Source organism: Amblyomma maculatum, chromosome 4 (assembly GCF_055883805.1).
Source record: "Amblyomma maculatum isolate TAMU_Amacu chromosome 4, ASM5588380v1, whole genome shotgun sequence".
In the NCBI taxonomy this organism is placed as follows: domain Eukaryota; kingdom Metazoa; phylum Arthropoda; class Arachnida; order Ixodida; family Ixodidae; genus Amblyomma; species Amblyomma maculatum.
In genome coordinates this window covers 55,641,202-55,656,308 of record NC_139347.1, presented here as the reverse complement: position 1 = coordinate 55,656,308, position 15,107 = coordinate 55,641,202, and the positions used below count along the sequence as shown (strand labels likewise).

Below are 15,107 nucleotides of genomic sequence, written 5' to 3'. Positions count from 1 at the left end.
AACTTGTTCTTCACACATCTTCACACGAACTGTAAACTATACAGTCATCACAGAAAAAAAAAAAAGTGCTGTATCGCGTCGTCACCGACGTTGGCATGCAGGCAGGAAGCGCTTCAGTGAAGGCACCGCAGACTAGAAAGCAGCTAATAGGCGGAGTTACGAAACCCGTCGATACCTTGAACACATCCGTTTGTATACAGGCACTATTCGGTGTAGGCTGACACATCAGCAATCAGTGGCACTTCACTGTAGACTCGCCGAAACTTAAGTAGAACGACTCGGAATGAAAAAGAGGGGCCATTTTTAAGGCTTTTGTTCGCAGAGATGTTGTGGTATTTTCGACATGCTTGCAGATAACAAAAAAGCAAAGCAAAAGTAGTAATTCCAAATGTGCATACACTGAGTGTGAGTGTGGCCAATCAAACATATGGTGCACCACATTCGCGTCCTAGCCAAGAACATAAACTGTTGTCAGTGTATTTAGAGAGTCATCTGCACTGAGGCTATCCTCAGTGCAGATGACTCTCTAAATACACTGACAACAGTTTATGTTCTTGGCTAGGACGCGAATGTGGTGCACCATATGTTTGATTGGCCACACTCACTATATTCGCTTTTTGTTGGGAGAACGACCGAAAAGTCGATATTCAGTGCTCCTGACACATACACACTCGTCAATGAATTAAACGAGGCTCGTAGATAGCAGCAATGTCTACCGAATCATTGTGACTGACAGAAAGCATTATGACCGAAATCTGCGTGAACGCCTTTCGCGCCTCCTTTCGAACTTTCTCTCTCTCTCTGATCACATGTGCTTTACTACAACGCAGTGCTGACAGGGGGCCACGCGCTCGCCTACCGCGTTTCAATGGTTGACGTCTAATCCTGAGCGATGCATGCAAATAGCTCGATCATTCGCAATCGAACACGCTCCCACTGAACACCAGCCTCACAGCCCCTTTGAGAGCGTCAAGCAAAGGGCGTACAGCACACACCGCCACAGTTACAAACACCGACAACGTAGAGGTATTGGTGTAGAGCACCGCTGTTGCTTCTTGTTCGCAATAAGTCACAGTTAGCGGATCACCCAATGTTCGAATACACGTTCGAGGTATCTTCAGAGCAGCGCAATCAAGTGAAGCAGCCGGTGAGCCATCTGGTACGGCGCTTGCGTGGTACTCCGTCCAATCTTCCACGTGCCTTGCTGTCCCCCTCCTCGGCTCTTCAGAAGCCTTCAGGCTCTGCAGAAGGGCATGGCGTTTTAGGTCATGCCATCCATACAAAGAGGAAGGTAGCACGTCACTTCCGCCGCTGCCGGAACCGCAGTGTCATGGTGGTGACGAACCAGAGAAGTGCGAGTGAGAGCGAGACGCCACCGATGAGGTGGAACAGTCCCTCGTAGTTGCCGGATGCATCTCGGTAGTGACCTGCAACGGCAACAGCGGCGTACCGAGAGATATACTCTACGATTCTCCTTGTGCCATACCAGTTCAATATCTGCTGCGCCCCTATCCTGGCGACGCGTAACGGCGCCTCTCGCTGCCGCATTTTATATCAGTGGGTATGATATGTTCACATTTGTAAGGGTATACCTGTGAATTAGAAACTCCAAGAAGATTTCATATTTTACTAAGTGCTACGTGTCAACTACACGACATCTCAATTCTTTACTCTGCGTCATATTTTCCGGCTAGACTTAAAAAAAAAAAAAAAAAAGCACCTAGCTGCTTCGTCGCCGCCTGGGAACAAGAGGGCTGATAAGCCCAAAATACTGGCGACCGGCATCACATCTCGCAAAAGTCGCTCTTATCAAAGACGCCGCGGATTAAGCGGCCTACAGGAGGCCGCACTTTCCCTAGGTCGTCCTTTCACGTCGTCTCGCGTGATGGCACGTTACAAGCTTAGCGACCTGCAGTGCACGACTTCTGGGGCGATGGGAACGACTATTTTGGTTTCAGTCAAGTTCTCCTCGCGCGCTCAGCTTATCTGCCTTACCGCATACGCCTATCACTATGCGGCTAACCTAACCATTCAGATCACAGATACACAATGCAGCTACAACTAAGCAGTGGGTGCTTACAGCTGTCGCGGCTCTTTACAGGTGAGGATTGCTTGCTTAATTGCTTTATGGGGTTTAACGTCCCAAAGCGACACGGGCTTTGAGACTAAGGAAATCTCGAGTAAGGGACTCGGGAAATTTCGACCCTTTTTCGCTGTACATTGTATGCGAATATAAAGACTGATTGATTAACTGGTTATTTTAATAATTGATTGATTGATTGATTAATTAATTAATTTTTTGATTGATTGATTGATTGATTGATTGATTGATTGATTGATTGATTGATTGATTGATTGATTGATTGATTGATTGATTGGCACGAGGTTCTTTAACGCTCACTGACATCACACAGCACTCGAGGGTCTTGCTTTGCGCCTCCATCGAAAAGCAGCTGCCGCGGCTGGGATTCGATACCACATCCATGAGCACAATAATCGATCACCCTAATCACTGTACCACCACGGCGGGGCTTACAGGTGAGGATTCGGACAGCATTTGATCTGTGATACCAGTGAAGATGCGCTTGGTAAACATCAATCACGTTTTGCAGATATGAAAACAGGCACTGAGTATTGAGACTTCTTCCGTGGATATCTGTTTCGAGGATGGTGAGATGACAGCGGTTCCTGGCAAAGCCAAATTGATGGATGGAGGATGATTATTCTCTCGACCGCGATATAACCAGTGTGTCAAACGGGAATTAAGAAAGCGCCAAAAGCCCTGGACGAGACCGTCTTACCGATGAGAGGCGGCCTGGCGAGACACAGCGCCCCCGCTACGAAAGACGTGACGCCGAAGGAGACCGGCAGCCGGTCCAGCCCTATGTGCTCAGTGAGTAGAACTGATATCAGGATCATGGTGCAGCCCGTGGCCCAGCCGGAGACCACGGCCATGGTGACCTGGCCGGCATACGACGTGAACACGGGCATGGCGAAGAGCGCCAGGCCCCCGATGAGGAAGTGCAGGGACATCATGTTGCCCCGGCTCACGAAGCCCCGATCAGAAATCCAGCCAGAACCCAGGCGGGCGACCAGGTCGGCCATTGAGTACGTGGAGATCAGTAGCACGGCGTTAATCCTGGACACTCCGTAGTCCACTGCGAAGTCCACTACAACTGTCAGGTACGTGGTCATCGTAAATAGCACGGTGACGAAGGAGGCACAGATTAAGTAGAACATGGGCATGAAGAAGATGGACACATTTCGCTGAAGTTTTGGGACGTCCTTCGAGCACACGACTTCGGTCTCAAGCTTCGGAGCCACGTCCGAAGCTGCGACTTTCTGCTGAATGTCCATAGCGTAGTCTGGGGGATTTAGAGGGGTCAATTCTCCGTCCTTGAGCTTCTCATCAAAGCTCTCGCCGCCAGGTTTCGAGCACTGGGCGTCTTCCGGAAGGGGCGGCTCCCGAGGGACGACCTTGTACGCAGGGCACGTCTTTCGCGGATTGGGCTCCATCTGCAAGAAGGCTCCGGCCACGGAGTGGAACATAATACCCCCGAAGAGTAGCAGCGACCCGCGCAGTCCGTACTCCTCAAAGAGGACCTGGACGAGAGGTGGGTAGACGATGGAGGCGAACGTTGGGCCCGCATAGCTGATGCCGGACGCCGTGGCCCGATGCTTCTCGAAGTGCTGGTTGATGATCACGTTATGCAGCGTGAGTAGACCGAGTGCGAAACCTTGAAAGAGAGGGAGACGGGGGAAAAAAACGAGGTTTGCACCGCGCCGGAGAGTACGGGGACTGACACAAATTGAAATGGAGGTCCGCAAGAATGAATCGGAGATGTACCTTGCACGACACCTAGACAGGCAGTGAGGTAGATGACGCTGTTGGCCCAGAAGCACAGGCACACAGCCACGGACGACAGGAGGCACCCACACAGCGAGATCTTCCAGATGTCCACGTAGAGGGCGAGAACGCCTGCCACGGGAGCTGGAAAAAGGACGCACATGCGCCGACGTGGAAACTTCTGTAGAGGTTTCTAAAAAAAAAAAATGTTTACTCACCCTGACATTGATAACTATGGAGAAGCATCCAGTTTCCGTCGTCGGCAGCGCCATCGCACACCGGTAAGATATTATCATGCATAAGGGCACGAAGATACAGATTTCCTTGACTGGACCTCACTGAAGTCATTATCCAAGTAGTTAGAGTGAACGAAGTGCTCCGATGTAAGGCGCACAAATTAGCACAACGGACGAAAGACGTCGACTACTGAGTTTCTCCAAATTTCGAGAAGCAAACACCATATTTAAAGTGGATACATGAAAATCAACTGGGACAACCGCATAGATAAAAGAATGCATAATGCTTCCGGCTTTATAGGAGCTCCATGTAGGAATTAAATTTTCAAAAGCCAAGAAATTCAAAGACAACTAATGTATTCTAAAGTTCTTGCGGTAGATCTTGATATGGGTGTCTCGAGGTTTTGACGCATACGAATCGTCAAGCTCTTTGCCTCCACCATATTATAGAAACGAGCAAAAATGTATGTCTTACATCGAAGACATGCTAGCAATCGAGCGCAAAAAAACAGAAGAAATACGCGAAAGTACCAGTTGTAAAGATGAAGACGGCGAGCAGCGTGAGAGGCCACGACGCCTCTTCCCTGGTCACTTCGAGCGTCTGGAGCACGCCCACGTACACAACGCCACTCGACTTGTACATCAGGGCCGAGAAGAAGTTGATCCAGCAGCAGCTCACGGCGACCAGCCAGCTGCGTGCCGAGTCCACCCCGCCCCTGAGGACCATAGCTGCTGCCTGGACTCGGTGGTGGTGGTCGTCGTCCGCCGCGATGCCATGCACAGCGCCACGTCCTGCCAAACTGCCGCCGTCGCGCTACCTGCGATCACGTCCCGCGCCTTTGTGGGCTGCTGTCGGCGACTCTGCTAACGCGAAGCTTTCTTTCTCACTGCCCTTTCGTCCTCTCTCACTCTTTCGCTGTTGACGCCCTTCGAGCTAAGCTGCTAGTGTACGCGTCGAGAAAGTCCGGCGTCGCGGTGTTTTTGTTTTTAGTCGCCAGGTGTCTCTCGAGTCTGCGCGCCGCTCGGCGCTCGCTCGTCGGCCTTCCTCCATAATCGAGAGTTCGCTCCTTCACACGATTTTGCCCTCTCGTGCCAGCCAGTGCGTCTTATCTCGAGAATTGCCCAACGTCGCCGTCGCCTCTTCGTCGATTGCGGTCCGAGTTGCGCTGCCGCTCACAGCTCGTAGTTGTGAGCTCAGGGCATGCAGACAGCATACTAAAGAGAGGTGGGGGAAGGTCGGCTTTTCATACGCAGCTGTGCTTGCTGAACGCGTGCCTTTGCTCCGTTATACAGGCAGAAATGACTGCCCGCCGGTTGTTTATTCATACAGCTTTGTCTGTCGTCCTATTACACACTTGCCAACATAGGCAGGGAGTCATGATTGGAGGTGCACTTTTCTGGTACACGCAGCAAGCTGTCGACCCCATGCCGTGCACTAAATACACGTAAGTATAGGAATAAGCTAGTAAATATTTCATACGGCAGCGCAACGGCAAGGAAGGGAAAAATAATAAATAAAATAATAAATGCGCCGAGGTGGCGCAGTGCTTACGGCGCTTGACTACTGCTCCCAAGGACGCGGGATCGAATCCCGGCCTCGGCGGCCGCTTTTCGATGTAGGCGAAAAGCAAGGCGCCCGTGTGCTGTGCGATGTCAGTGCACGTTAAAGAACCCCAGGTGGTGAAATTTCCGGAGTCCTCCACTACGGCGTCTCTCATAGCCTGAGTCGCTTTGAGACGTTAAACACCCCAAACCGACTAATAAACAATCAAAGCAAGTCGCTAGCGATACCAACGCGGCCGCACCGTATACACGAAACGGCATGTGGAAAAGCAACATTGAAACTCACCTATAAATGTATGTCAGAAGAGCGGTCAGCGATTTCGTTGTCACCCTGTCATGCATGTGAGACTCAGCGACAGCCTGGATTTCGGCGTAGCGGTGCAAGAGCTGTCAAAACGAGGCGCCGATACATTGCTATCTTCCCGCTATATACAACTTTTAATCGCGGCGCTTAATGCTCTTAATAGCGCTATAAAGCTTGTTCGCGTGAGCACTGCCGGGACGCCGCCCGCCGTCTATTAAGCAAACGTCTGGCATCCGTCGTTGTAGGCGCGTGCAGCTGGCATCTGGAGGAAGCGGAAGTGACGCTGCTAGTGTTTCGTAGACACGATTCGCACTCCCAGCGACAGCAGCTGAATTATGAAGCTTCCACGCAGGTGCCGGCCAGACCAGCTGGGCCCTGCATCGCAACCTCGTCCTATAAACTTTTTTTCTTCTATTCCGGCCGTCTCTTCAGTAAAGGTTTAGACATCAAATGCATTGGAAAGAATAACAAAAATGGACAAATTCAAAAATTTACGTAGCCTCTATGCAGACTTACGCGATCCAACAGCATCAAACAACCCTGCGCTTAAATGACATAATGTTGGCAAGGAACTATGGTGAAACAGTGCGCCCTATAAAATGCGAAGGAACGACACATAAGCCCAGGCTAGAAATTAAACTGGAGTTTTGCGCACGCACCTTCTCTGCGTTCTGCTTGTTGTCCTTGAAACATTTCACATGCATTGTGAAATAAAGTTTACTCTCTAACCTGCGCGTCGACGTTTGTTTATTCATCACATTTTGCGCATCTGTTTTATAGAATAAGTGCATTTTCCATACGCTGCGTTTTGATACTTAATTGGCTGGGTGCAGCATTTTGTTTATTACTATTTTCGCACGTTGCGGCTCTAACACGAAAGCGGTATTTTTCAATTCACTTTCACAATTGTATTCCGTGTGGAACCTCACTACACCATACAGTATGACGTTATATACGGCGCTTAAGCTTTAGGATCTGCGCGGCGCACTGAGGAAACTCGAAGAGCATTCCAATAAACGATGCAGAGCAAGTCTACTTGCCCCACGATACAAAGAGAGCGTTTCAATGGAATTGCATAGATAGATCCCGAGTTACGGCCGGACCGCGACAGTATGGTATATATAGCATTCTGCTACCTCACGGATTCGGAGAGCTGTTCCCTACTGTCAACAGAATATGCCTTTACACAAATGTGAAACACAGTAGCCCTATGCCGATTTTTTTTTTTTTTCATAACATTGGCTGATGCCAAGTTGGGGGGAGCGAGGATACTAGTCGAGTGTACAACGGTGTACCGATTGATTTTTAGTGCGAAATTACTATACTTCACGCAGTATAAATAAACAAAAAATGGACGGATCTGCGAGGGAGGCCTCGACCTCTGATCGCCAGCCGATTTGGCAGATACCAGCTTAGACTTCGGCAATGAGATGAGAGGGTGATGTGGAAATGCAGCCTTCCAGGGCCCCGAATCCACGCAGGCACGTTCGTATGGGACTCCATTATCTACGTCGGGCGGTGTTTCATATAACCTGTTAGCCTACTACTGTGTGCTAATTATAGTGTGTGTGCGATAATAGAAGCACAAATAAAAAGGATTCGTCACACAATGCTTGGACGTGAACGAGGAACCACAAGAAGAACCGGCAAATTCGAGCCGTTAACTGTTAAGGGTCCCCTCATTTTAAGAGGCGCGAACAACTGCGGCCAAGAAGATAGCGACAACGTCCTCTACATCCATCACGTCCCGCAAACTAGTTGTTTGGCGCATCACACAAGGCTTAGCCTCATTAAACCCCTGCATATTTTTTTCTATTTCTTTTTTTTTTTTTTTTTTTAATAGAATGTGAAATGGTTTCCTCACTACCACAGACGCCGCAAGCAGGGTTTATCAGCCTTGCCGATACCAAAAGAATAATGGTTTCTAAAGGCAACACCAAGCTACAGGCGACACAGAAACGTTTCTTCACGTCGTGGTAAGCCCGGTGGAAGTCGGAGCTTTGGGTCAGGGTTCAAGAACAGGAGACGTGTGTTCGAAAAGTGGTCGGAATTCTACGAAGCAATCGTGATCTCCCGCGCCAGTGTACGCTCGAAGCCTGCTCACTGCGTCTGCTCTAGAAACGCAGATGGACACGTAAACGCCCTCGCGGTGAACTGTTTGCGCTGTTTCGTCCGCCGTATGATTACCTCTGATGCATCAACGTCCAGGTAGCCACTGATAAATAATGCCCTGCCCTTTATTGGTGGCGGAATGATGTAGCTCACGGATGTACGCTACCAGTTGATCGGAGGAGCCTCGACGAAGAGAATTCTTTAAGCCCTGGAGCGCTGCTTTTGAGCCAGTGAAAATAAACCACTGCTGGGGATTTTCAAGATGAATGCCAATGTCATCACGAACAGCGGTAAGTTCTGCATCAGTCGATTGTAAAGTTTTAACTCTCGATGGCTTATAACCACAAAATTGCCTGTCCTAAAAAGAGTGGCGAACCTTTTATTGCGAAAGCAATACTGCTAGCACTTCGAGCGTTTGGCTTGTCGTGGCGCCTCCATACATAACCTATCACGTGACCGTGTGACGTCACGCCAGACCGAGAGACGGGGCCCCAGCTCGCGCCATCGGATGGTGGCGGTGAGTCCTTATAGGACTCACTGTGGTGCCATAACAAGATGAATCCTTATAGGAGCCGCAGCAGTGCCGTCACGCCATTTTCACGTGACCATGTGACGTCACGCCAGACCGAGAGACGGGGCCCCAGCTCGCGCCATCGGATGGTGGCGACGAGTCCATACACGGCGCTGTGTCGCAGCCGAGAGAGGGCGCTCGCTGTTTGTGATGTCACGCTAGGAGGATAAATGGGGCTGTGGCTCGGCTCCTCGCATTAGACGAGGCGCAGCCGCCGAACAAGGCGCAGCCAAGGATATTGCTTTCGCAGTCTTCCAGGCTTAACCAAGCTAAGCCTTCAGCCAACTTTTTTCAACACAGGCAATGCCACGTTTGTGAACATATGCTAGGAAGCGCGAGATTTTACGCAAAAGTTATTTAAAATTACTATTTAAAAAGTCGGTGTATTACGAGTAGGACGCTAGGCACATGACATGAAGTCGGCAAAGCCCGCTCAACGAGATTACAAATGCGCATTTTTGGCTTTGGGTTTTTGAACAACATTGCTGACTAAGAAAATTTGAAAAGGAGACTCAACTTTGGTGCTGATGAGCTTGAATATCGCAATACAATATTGCTCCTTAATTCTTTGCCTTCCACACCTATCGAAATCGTCCCATCTGAACGACGTCCCGAAATGCGACATTCCGTGCAATACGGGACGGGCCGCTCCTGGACAAGTAACGCCATTTAGTTATGTTGAAAAAGGAGTGTGCTTCAGTTTGGAGGTCGCTTTTTTCTTGTTTTCGTCAGCCACACGCGAGGGAGTGATGCGTCGCACGAATCCTGTAAACGTACGCGGCGACCGCAGAAAGTACGGCGCACAATGTGGCATCTTCCTCTCGCACTGTCCCTGCTCAGCAAAGACTGTGTTCTTGCGATCCTGCAGCATGGACACTCAATTTATACAAAATGTTGCAACGCTAAAAGCGCGCCATAAAGTGCTTCGATCGGTTAAACCGCTCTCTTATACGAACTGAAATTTGGCAAACTGCAAACAATCGTCTATCCTTTTTGATACCAGTTTGCGTAATGTACGTGCCTTAATTGCTCGATCAGAATTATTTTGAAATCCGCTTCCTCTGCAGCATCAGCGACCCAAAAGAAAAAAAAAACGCGATAGACGGTTGTACGTTACCTGCGAGCCAATTTCAGCGCAAATAAGCGAGCAGTTTGACCGATAGAAGCATTTTTGCTTGGCGTACTCATTCTAGCTAAACCAGTGGACTGCAGGAAAAGCACACCACCCTAAAGTCTTCCATTTTCTCCGCAGTGAAGGAGAAATGAAAAGAAAAAAGTAAGAAAGCTAACAAATAATTATAAGAGAGAATGAACTCGGCTTGGTTATACACGGTGCTTTCGACGCATATTGTGTTCCGTCTTGTCGTGTCTCTCTTGTTCCGTCCCGTAAAGTATTTAGCATGTCGGAAGTATCATGATTCCAGTTAATGAAAACTTCCAAAAGTGCACATAGCCTCGCACTAGCGGAGAGTGCATAAGCATGCTAAATCTTGAGGCTTGCCCACCTAAATGTGGAAATAATCATTGAGTTCCATAGTCAAATTAGGTTAAATGCCAATATTGGTTAAATTCGGAGGAAGTCAAATTTTGGGGGCTCGGTCGACATAATTTTGGTGTTGGTCCACCCGAATATGGAGGTCACAACTGTACTGTTCATGCTGGAATTAAGTTAGACATCAATTTTGGTGCCAAACTTTGAAGGTCCAAATTTTGGAAGTGGTCCACTCAAATTTGAAAGTCGCCCCTCAATTGGTTAAGCTTGAATTATGTTGGACCCAAAATCTGGAAGTCACCATTTAGTTGGTCATGCTTGAATTATGTTGGACCCAAAATCTAGAAGTCACCATTTAGTTGGTCATGCTTGAATTGCTAGACCCAAGATCTGGAAGTCACCATTTAGTTGGCCATGCTTGAATTATGTTGGACCCAAAATCTGGAAGTCACCATTTAGTTGGTCATGCATGATTTATGTTGGACCCAAAATCTGGAAGTCACCATTTAGTTGATCATGCTTGAATTATGTTGCACCCAAAATCTGGAAGTCACCATTTAGTTGGTCATGCTTGAATTATGTCGGACCCAAAATCTGGAAGTCACTATTTAGTTGGTCATGCTTGAATTATGTCAAAACCCTAAATCTGGAAGTCACCATTCAGTTGGTCATGCTTGAATTATGTTGGACCCAAAATTTGGTCAAGTCGAAATTCAGAGCTCCAGAGGGTCGATTTTGACGGCGCGGATATACCTTTCTGTACACACCTACTGCGGATGCGTTCTGCGGACACCTTTCGCGGTCGGTTTTTGTTTTTTGTTTTTTGCACTATGAATCTATTAATGCTCTCGAATTAATAATATTGTTACGGAGTGGTCGAACGTCGTCTTCTCCAAAAATTCCCGAGATTCTTCTTCCTTCCTTATGCGCATATCAGTGCATGCACCGCCTAATGTTACAATATAATTGTTGAGCTGTGTCCCGTAGGTGCCGTCAAGAGCAAATGGAAGGCAATTGTCGAAAACATTTTATTATTTTTTTAGACTAAAGCCTAATGACTTAGATTTTTTATGCACCACATAATTCACACGACAATTTTTTCACTAATATTACCTCCAATTAGCACCTGTACAACACACCTGCACAGACATCACGACGCGTCTACCCCAAAGTTATTAAAATACAAATATGTGAACGCCATAAAATTCACTGCTTATATGCGTCCCGACTGCAAATTTGGTGGAAGGCTGTCGAAGTACCCGCCCACGGTAAGAATTATCCAGGGCATTTCAATAATATTGTTATATCTGACTTACGAAGGACAATTTGGAGGGAGTATGATGGCCCCTGATGTTGACCAAAAGCGAAAAAGTGCACAAGTTCAGGTTACAAACAAAGGGACAACACTGTCGATTCTATATGCCGCCTTCATGCGGTGTTCCTTTCATTCCCAAGGAACAGGCTATTATTTGCGAAAACACTCAGGCTATTATTTGCGAAAAAACTGTAGATACGCATGCTGCATCCGGCTCAGGCCTGCTCCTCTGATTCAAAAGGCGCTATAGAAAGATATATGACAACGCAATATGTTGCAGTGTGTTCGGTGACCTCCAGCGCGGATGCTTGATTCTTTAATGGGATTTTACGTATACCTAAGCGACGCACTCTGCGCCACAAGGTCTGCCGCTGCCGAGAATTTCAGATTACAAAACGACCATCTATTTTCCTTTACGTGCGATTTAAAAGACACGGTACACGCAGCTCTTATACGCACTTCGACCCCGCTGATCGAGATACGACGGCCGTGATTTCAATCGAAGAAGTAGGGATCCACACCACTCTTTAGCAGCAGGTATAGGGTTACGAACATTTAAAAAAAGAATAGCGAATCTCCTAACAGAGCGATACCAAATGAATGCTCTTGGGAACATCATGGCCGGGCCAGCAACATCGTTATCTTCCTGGAAAACTGAGTTGTGAATACTAATTAGCGCGCTTCTGCGATATTTTTTTCATAGGATAAAGCATCGATAAAAAAAAAATCCGCAAGAAACATTCGAAAAAGTTGCCATTTCATACTTTTTTTTTTTATGGGCCTGAAAAGGAAGCCCGCCAAATACTAAAGCTGCCACGTATACGTGAATTCGCGGCGATTCGAGCGCCAAGACGTGTTTCGGAAAATGAGATCTGCCCGACTACTGTGCCGGAGTACCCGGGTTCGATCCCGACCTCGGCAGCTGCGTTTCGATGGAGGCGAAACGAAGAGGCGTCCGTGTGTTGTGCGATGTCAGCGCACTTTAAAGATCCCCAGGTGGTCGAAATTACTCCGTAGCCCTCCACTACGGCTCCTAGTTCTCTCTTTCCACTTTCACTCCCACCTTCCTTCCTTCCCTTACGGAACGGTTCAGGTGTCCACAGAAACAAGTGTAACAGATACTGCGCCCCTTCTTCTTCTTCTTCTTCTCCTTCTTCTTCTTCTTCTTCTTCTTCTTCTTCTTCTTCTTCTTCTTCTTCTTCTTCTTCTTCTTCTTCCACAGAAACAAGTGTAAGAAGAAGAAGAAGGGGCGCAGTATCTGTTACACTTGTTTCTGTAGAAGAAGAAGAAGAAGAAGAAGAAGAAGAAGAAGAAGAAGAAGAAGAAGAAGAAGAAGAAGAAGAAGAAGAAGAAGAAGAAGAAGAAGAAGAAGAAGAAGAAGAAGAAGAAGAAGAAGAAGAAGAAGAAGAAGAAGAAGAAGAAGAAGAAGAAGAAGAAGAAGAAGAAGAAGAAGAAGAAGAAGAAGAAGAAGAAGAAGAAGAAGAAGAAGAAGAAGAAGAAGAAGAAGAAGAAGAAGAAGAAGAAGAAGAAGAAGAAGAAGAAGAAGAAGAAGAAGAAGAAGAAGAAGAAGAAGAAGAAGAAGAAGAAGAAGAAGAAGAAGAAGAAGAAGAAGAAGAAGAAGAAGAAGAAGAAGAAGAAGCCAACACAAAAAATATATAGCAACAGAGCACTAGACGGAAGGCAAGATAGCGAACTTCACCAGATAAGAGTGCCACTGCGGTTCAGTCGGTCTGTCCATACACTTCTTCTTCTTCTTCTTCTTGGCTGTTCAAGATCACGTGGCCCTTCCCGGGACGACGCGACGGGCCGAAACCTGGCGCAGTATTGCTATCGCAATAAAAGAACCGACCTAATATGCATGCGCGCTCGACCTCTTGTGAGAACCTCCATTAAAGAGTCATAGTGCAAACGCGCTTCAACTCTGAGATCAGCATGCTTTCCGTTTATATCCAAAACTATTTTTCCGAAAGGCGATAGGAAATGTTGCGGCGTAAGTTGAGTACGCCGGCTAATGCATAGAAAATGAACGTGTTGTGGTGCGCGATCATAAATGTGATCCTTTGTGAGTGCATATCACGTCGTGCTGTGTTTATGCCGAAGCTCCCGCTCCAGCAACAGCCCTTATGTGAAGTGTCCTGCGTTCTTTTAACTTGACGAAGAACAAACTGCGTTCATTGTTTCGGCAGCTCATCGTCCCATCCACTTAGTCTTCTCTGTCCGCCACTAGTAGGCGGCGCAGCAAATACCGACATTATATTGCTTCGTTACAAGAAACCGAAAAAAAAAACTAAAAAAATAACGACTTCGTTTACAAAAAAGAAAACACTGAAGTAAATCTTTTAAAATGCAACAGAGCGCTCGGCTTTGCTGCAGAGTGTTCGAAGCAGTTCCGCTTCACTGCATATCTTTTGGGGCAGTTTGTAGTTTTAATGTGAAGGCAGCTCTTGGGTAATGGGTGGCGTAGACAGGTGTGTGGACAGTATATGCGACCATGAGATGTGTGCATAACGACGATAAGATGAAAATAAGAAAAATAAGTGAATCTCGTCCACTCTATAGAACACTAACCAACATCATTTCGTTCCCCAGCCGAGCATGCAAACCACTACTCTAAGCCGACCATTAAAAAGAACAAAAAGAAAACATGGCTTTATGGCATTGAAAATATGCTATATTTACACTAAACTATTTATGGAGGTTTTATGAAACGCCGCGGAAGCCAACACAAAAAATATATAGCAACAGAGCACTAGACGGAAGGCAAGATAGCGAACTTCACCAGATAAGAGTGCCACTGCGGTTCAGTCGGTCTGTCCATACACTTTCCTCAGAACAATGATTTGGAACGACTAATTCACAGTGCTGATCCATCATTCTAGTTTTCTACAAGCTTTGTAGTCCAATTAGAAAGAAAAACATATGAAGATTGATTGATTGATTGATTGATTGATTGATTGATTGATTGATTGATTGATTGGTTGATTGATTGATTGATTGATTGATTGATTGATTGATTGATTGATTGATTGATTGATTGATTGATTGATTGATTGATTGATTTTGGTGTTTAAAGTCCCAAAGCGACTCAGACTATGAGAGACGCCGTAAAAATAAATTCGTTTTTTTTTAATGTAAATTGCAAGACATTTTATAAACAGAATCGCGTCCTAACATTTATTGAAGATGTTCCATTGTTTCAGGGATATCACAAAGACGGCAGTTCACAGACACGAAAATGCCCCATTTTTGGTGAGGCAGGTCATCACTGGCAGTGCTTCCTTATGTAAGGTGTAGAAGAAAGTCCTAGTGCAAGGTCAAAATAACATTTTTAGCATTCAAGCAAGGACGTCATATCCCGGCATTCCACTATATACATCGAGCGGTAAAAAGGAGGAGGGAAAAGTATCGAACTCAAGTCTTTGTACAAGCGTGTGACATTGAAGATAAGAACACTGTTGATAAATGAACAGCCAGAAAATGTACAGCAAAATATACATCATGCATAAATCCCCATAAACAAGGACAGTCAGCGACGTTAGAGGACACGGCCAACATGGGCAAAACATTAACTAAATTTGTCTGCGAAAAAAAAACTCGAAGTATCGGATGGGACGTAACACACACACACACACACACACACACACACACACACACACACACACACACA

The 15,107-nt window shown here is 46.8% G+C and overlaps 1 protein-coding gene across 4 annotated transcripts in view; it reads right to left on the bottom strand.

Moving 5' to 3' along the window:
• The window catches only part of LOC146191098 (monocarboxylate transporter 12-B-like), an 88,664-nt gene that overhangs the window by 49,172 nt on the left and 24,385 nt on the right, over window positions 1–15,107 (bottom strand). Inside the window, exons 2-6 of one of the 4 annotated variants that reach the window (XM_084601572.1) lie at window positions 5,933–6,033; window positions 4,615–4,901; window positions 3,848–3,991; window positions 2,802–3,737; window positions 506–1,427 (exon numbers count right to left, since the gene is read on the bottom strand). The exons of 1 other annotated variant lie outside the window; for it this stretch is intronic. In XM_084601572.1, the coding sequence (XP_084457698.1) occupies window positions 1,300–1,427; window positions 2,802–3,737; window positions 3,848–3,991; window positions 4,615–4,810 (1,404 nt within the window). In that variant the 5' untranslated portion in view covers window positions 4,811–4,901; window positions 5,933–6,033 and the 3' untranslated portion in view covers window positions 506–1,299. Of the gene's footprint in view, window positions 1–505; window positions 1,428–2,801; window positions 3,738–3,847; window positions 3,992–4,614; window positions 4,902–5,932; window positions 6,169–15,107 lie in introns of those variants that run through there. 2 more of the 4 variants (XM_084601571.1, XM_084601570.1) reach the window with 2 other exon arrangements.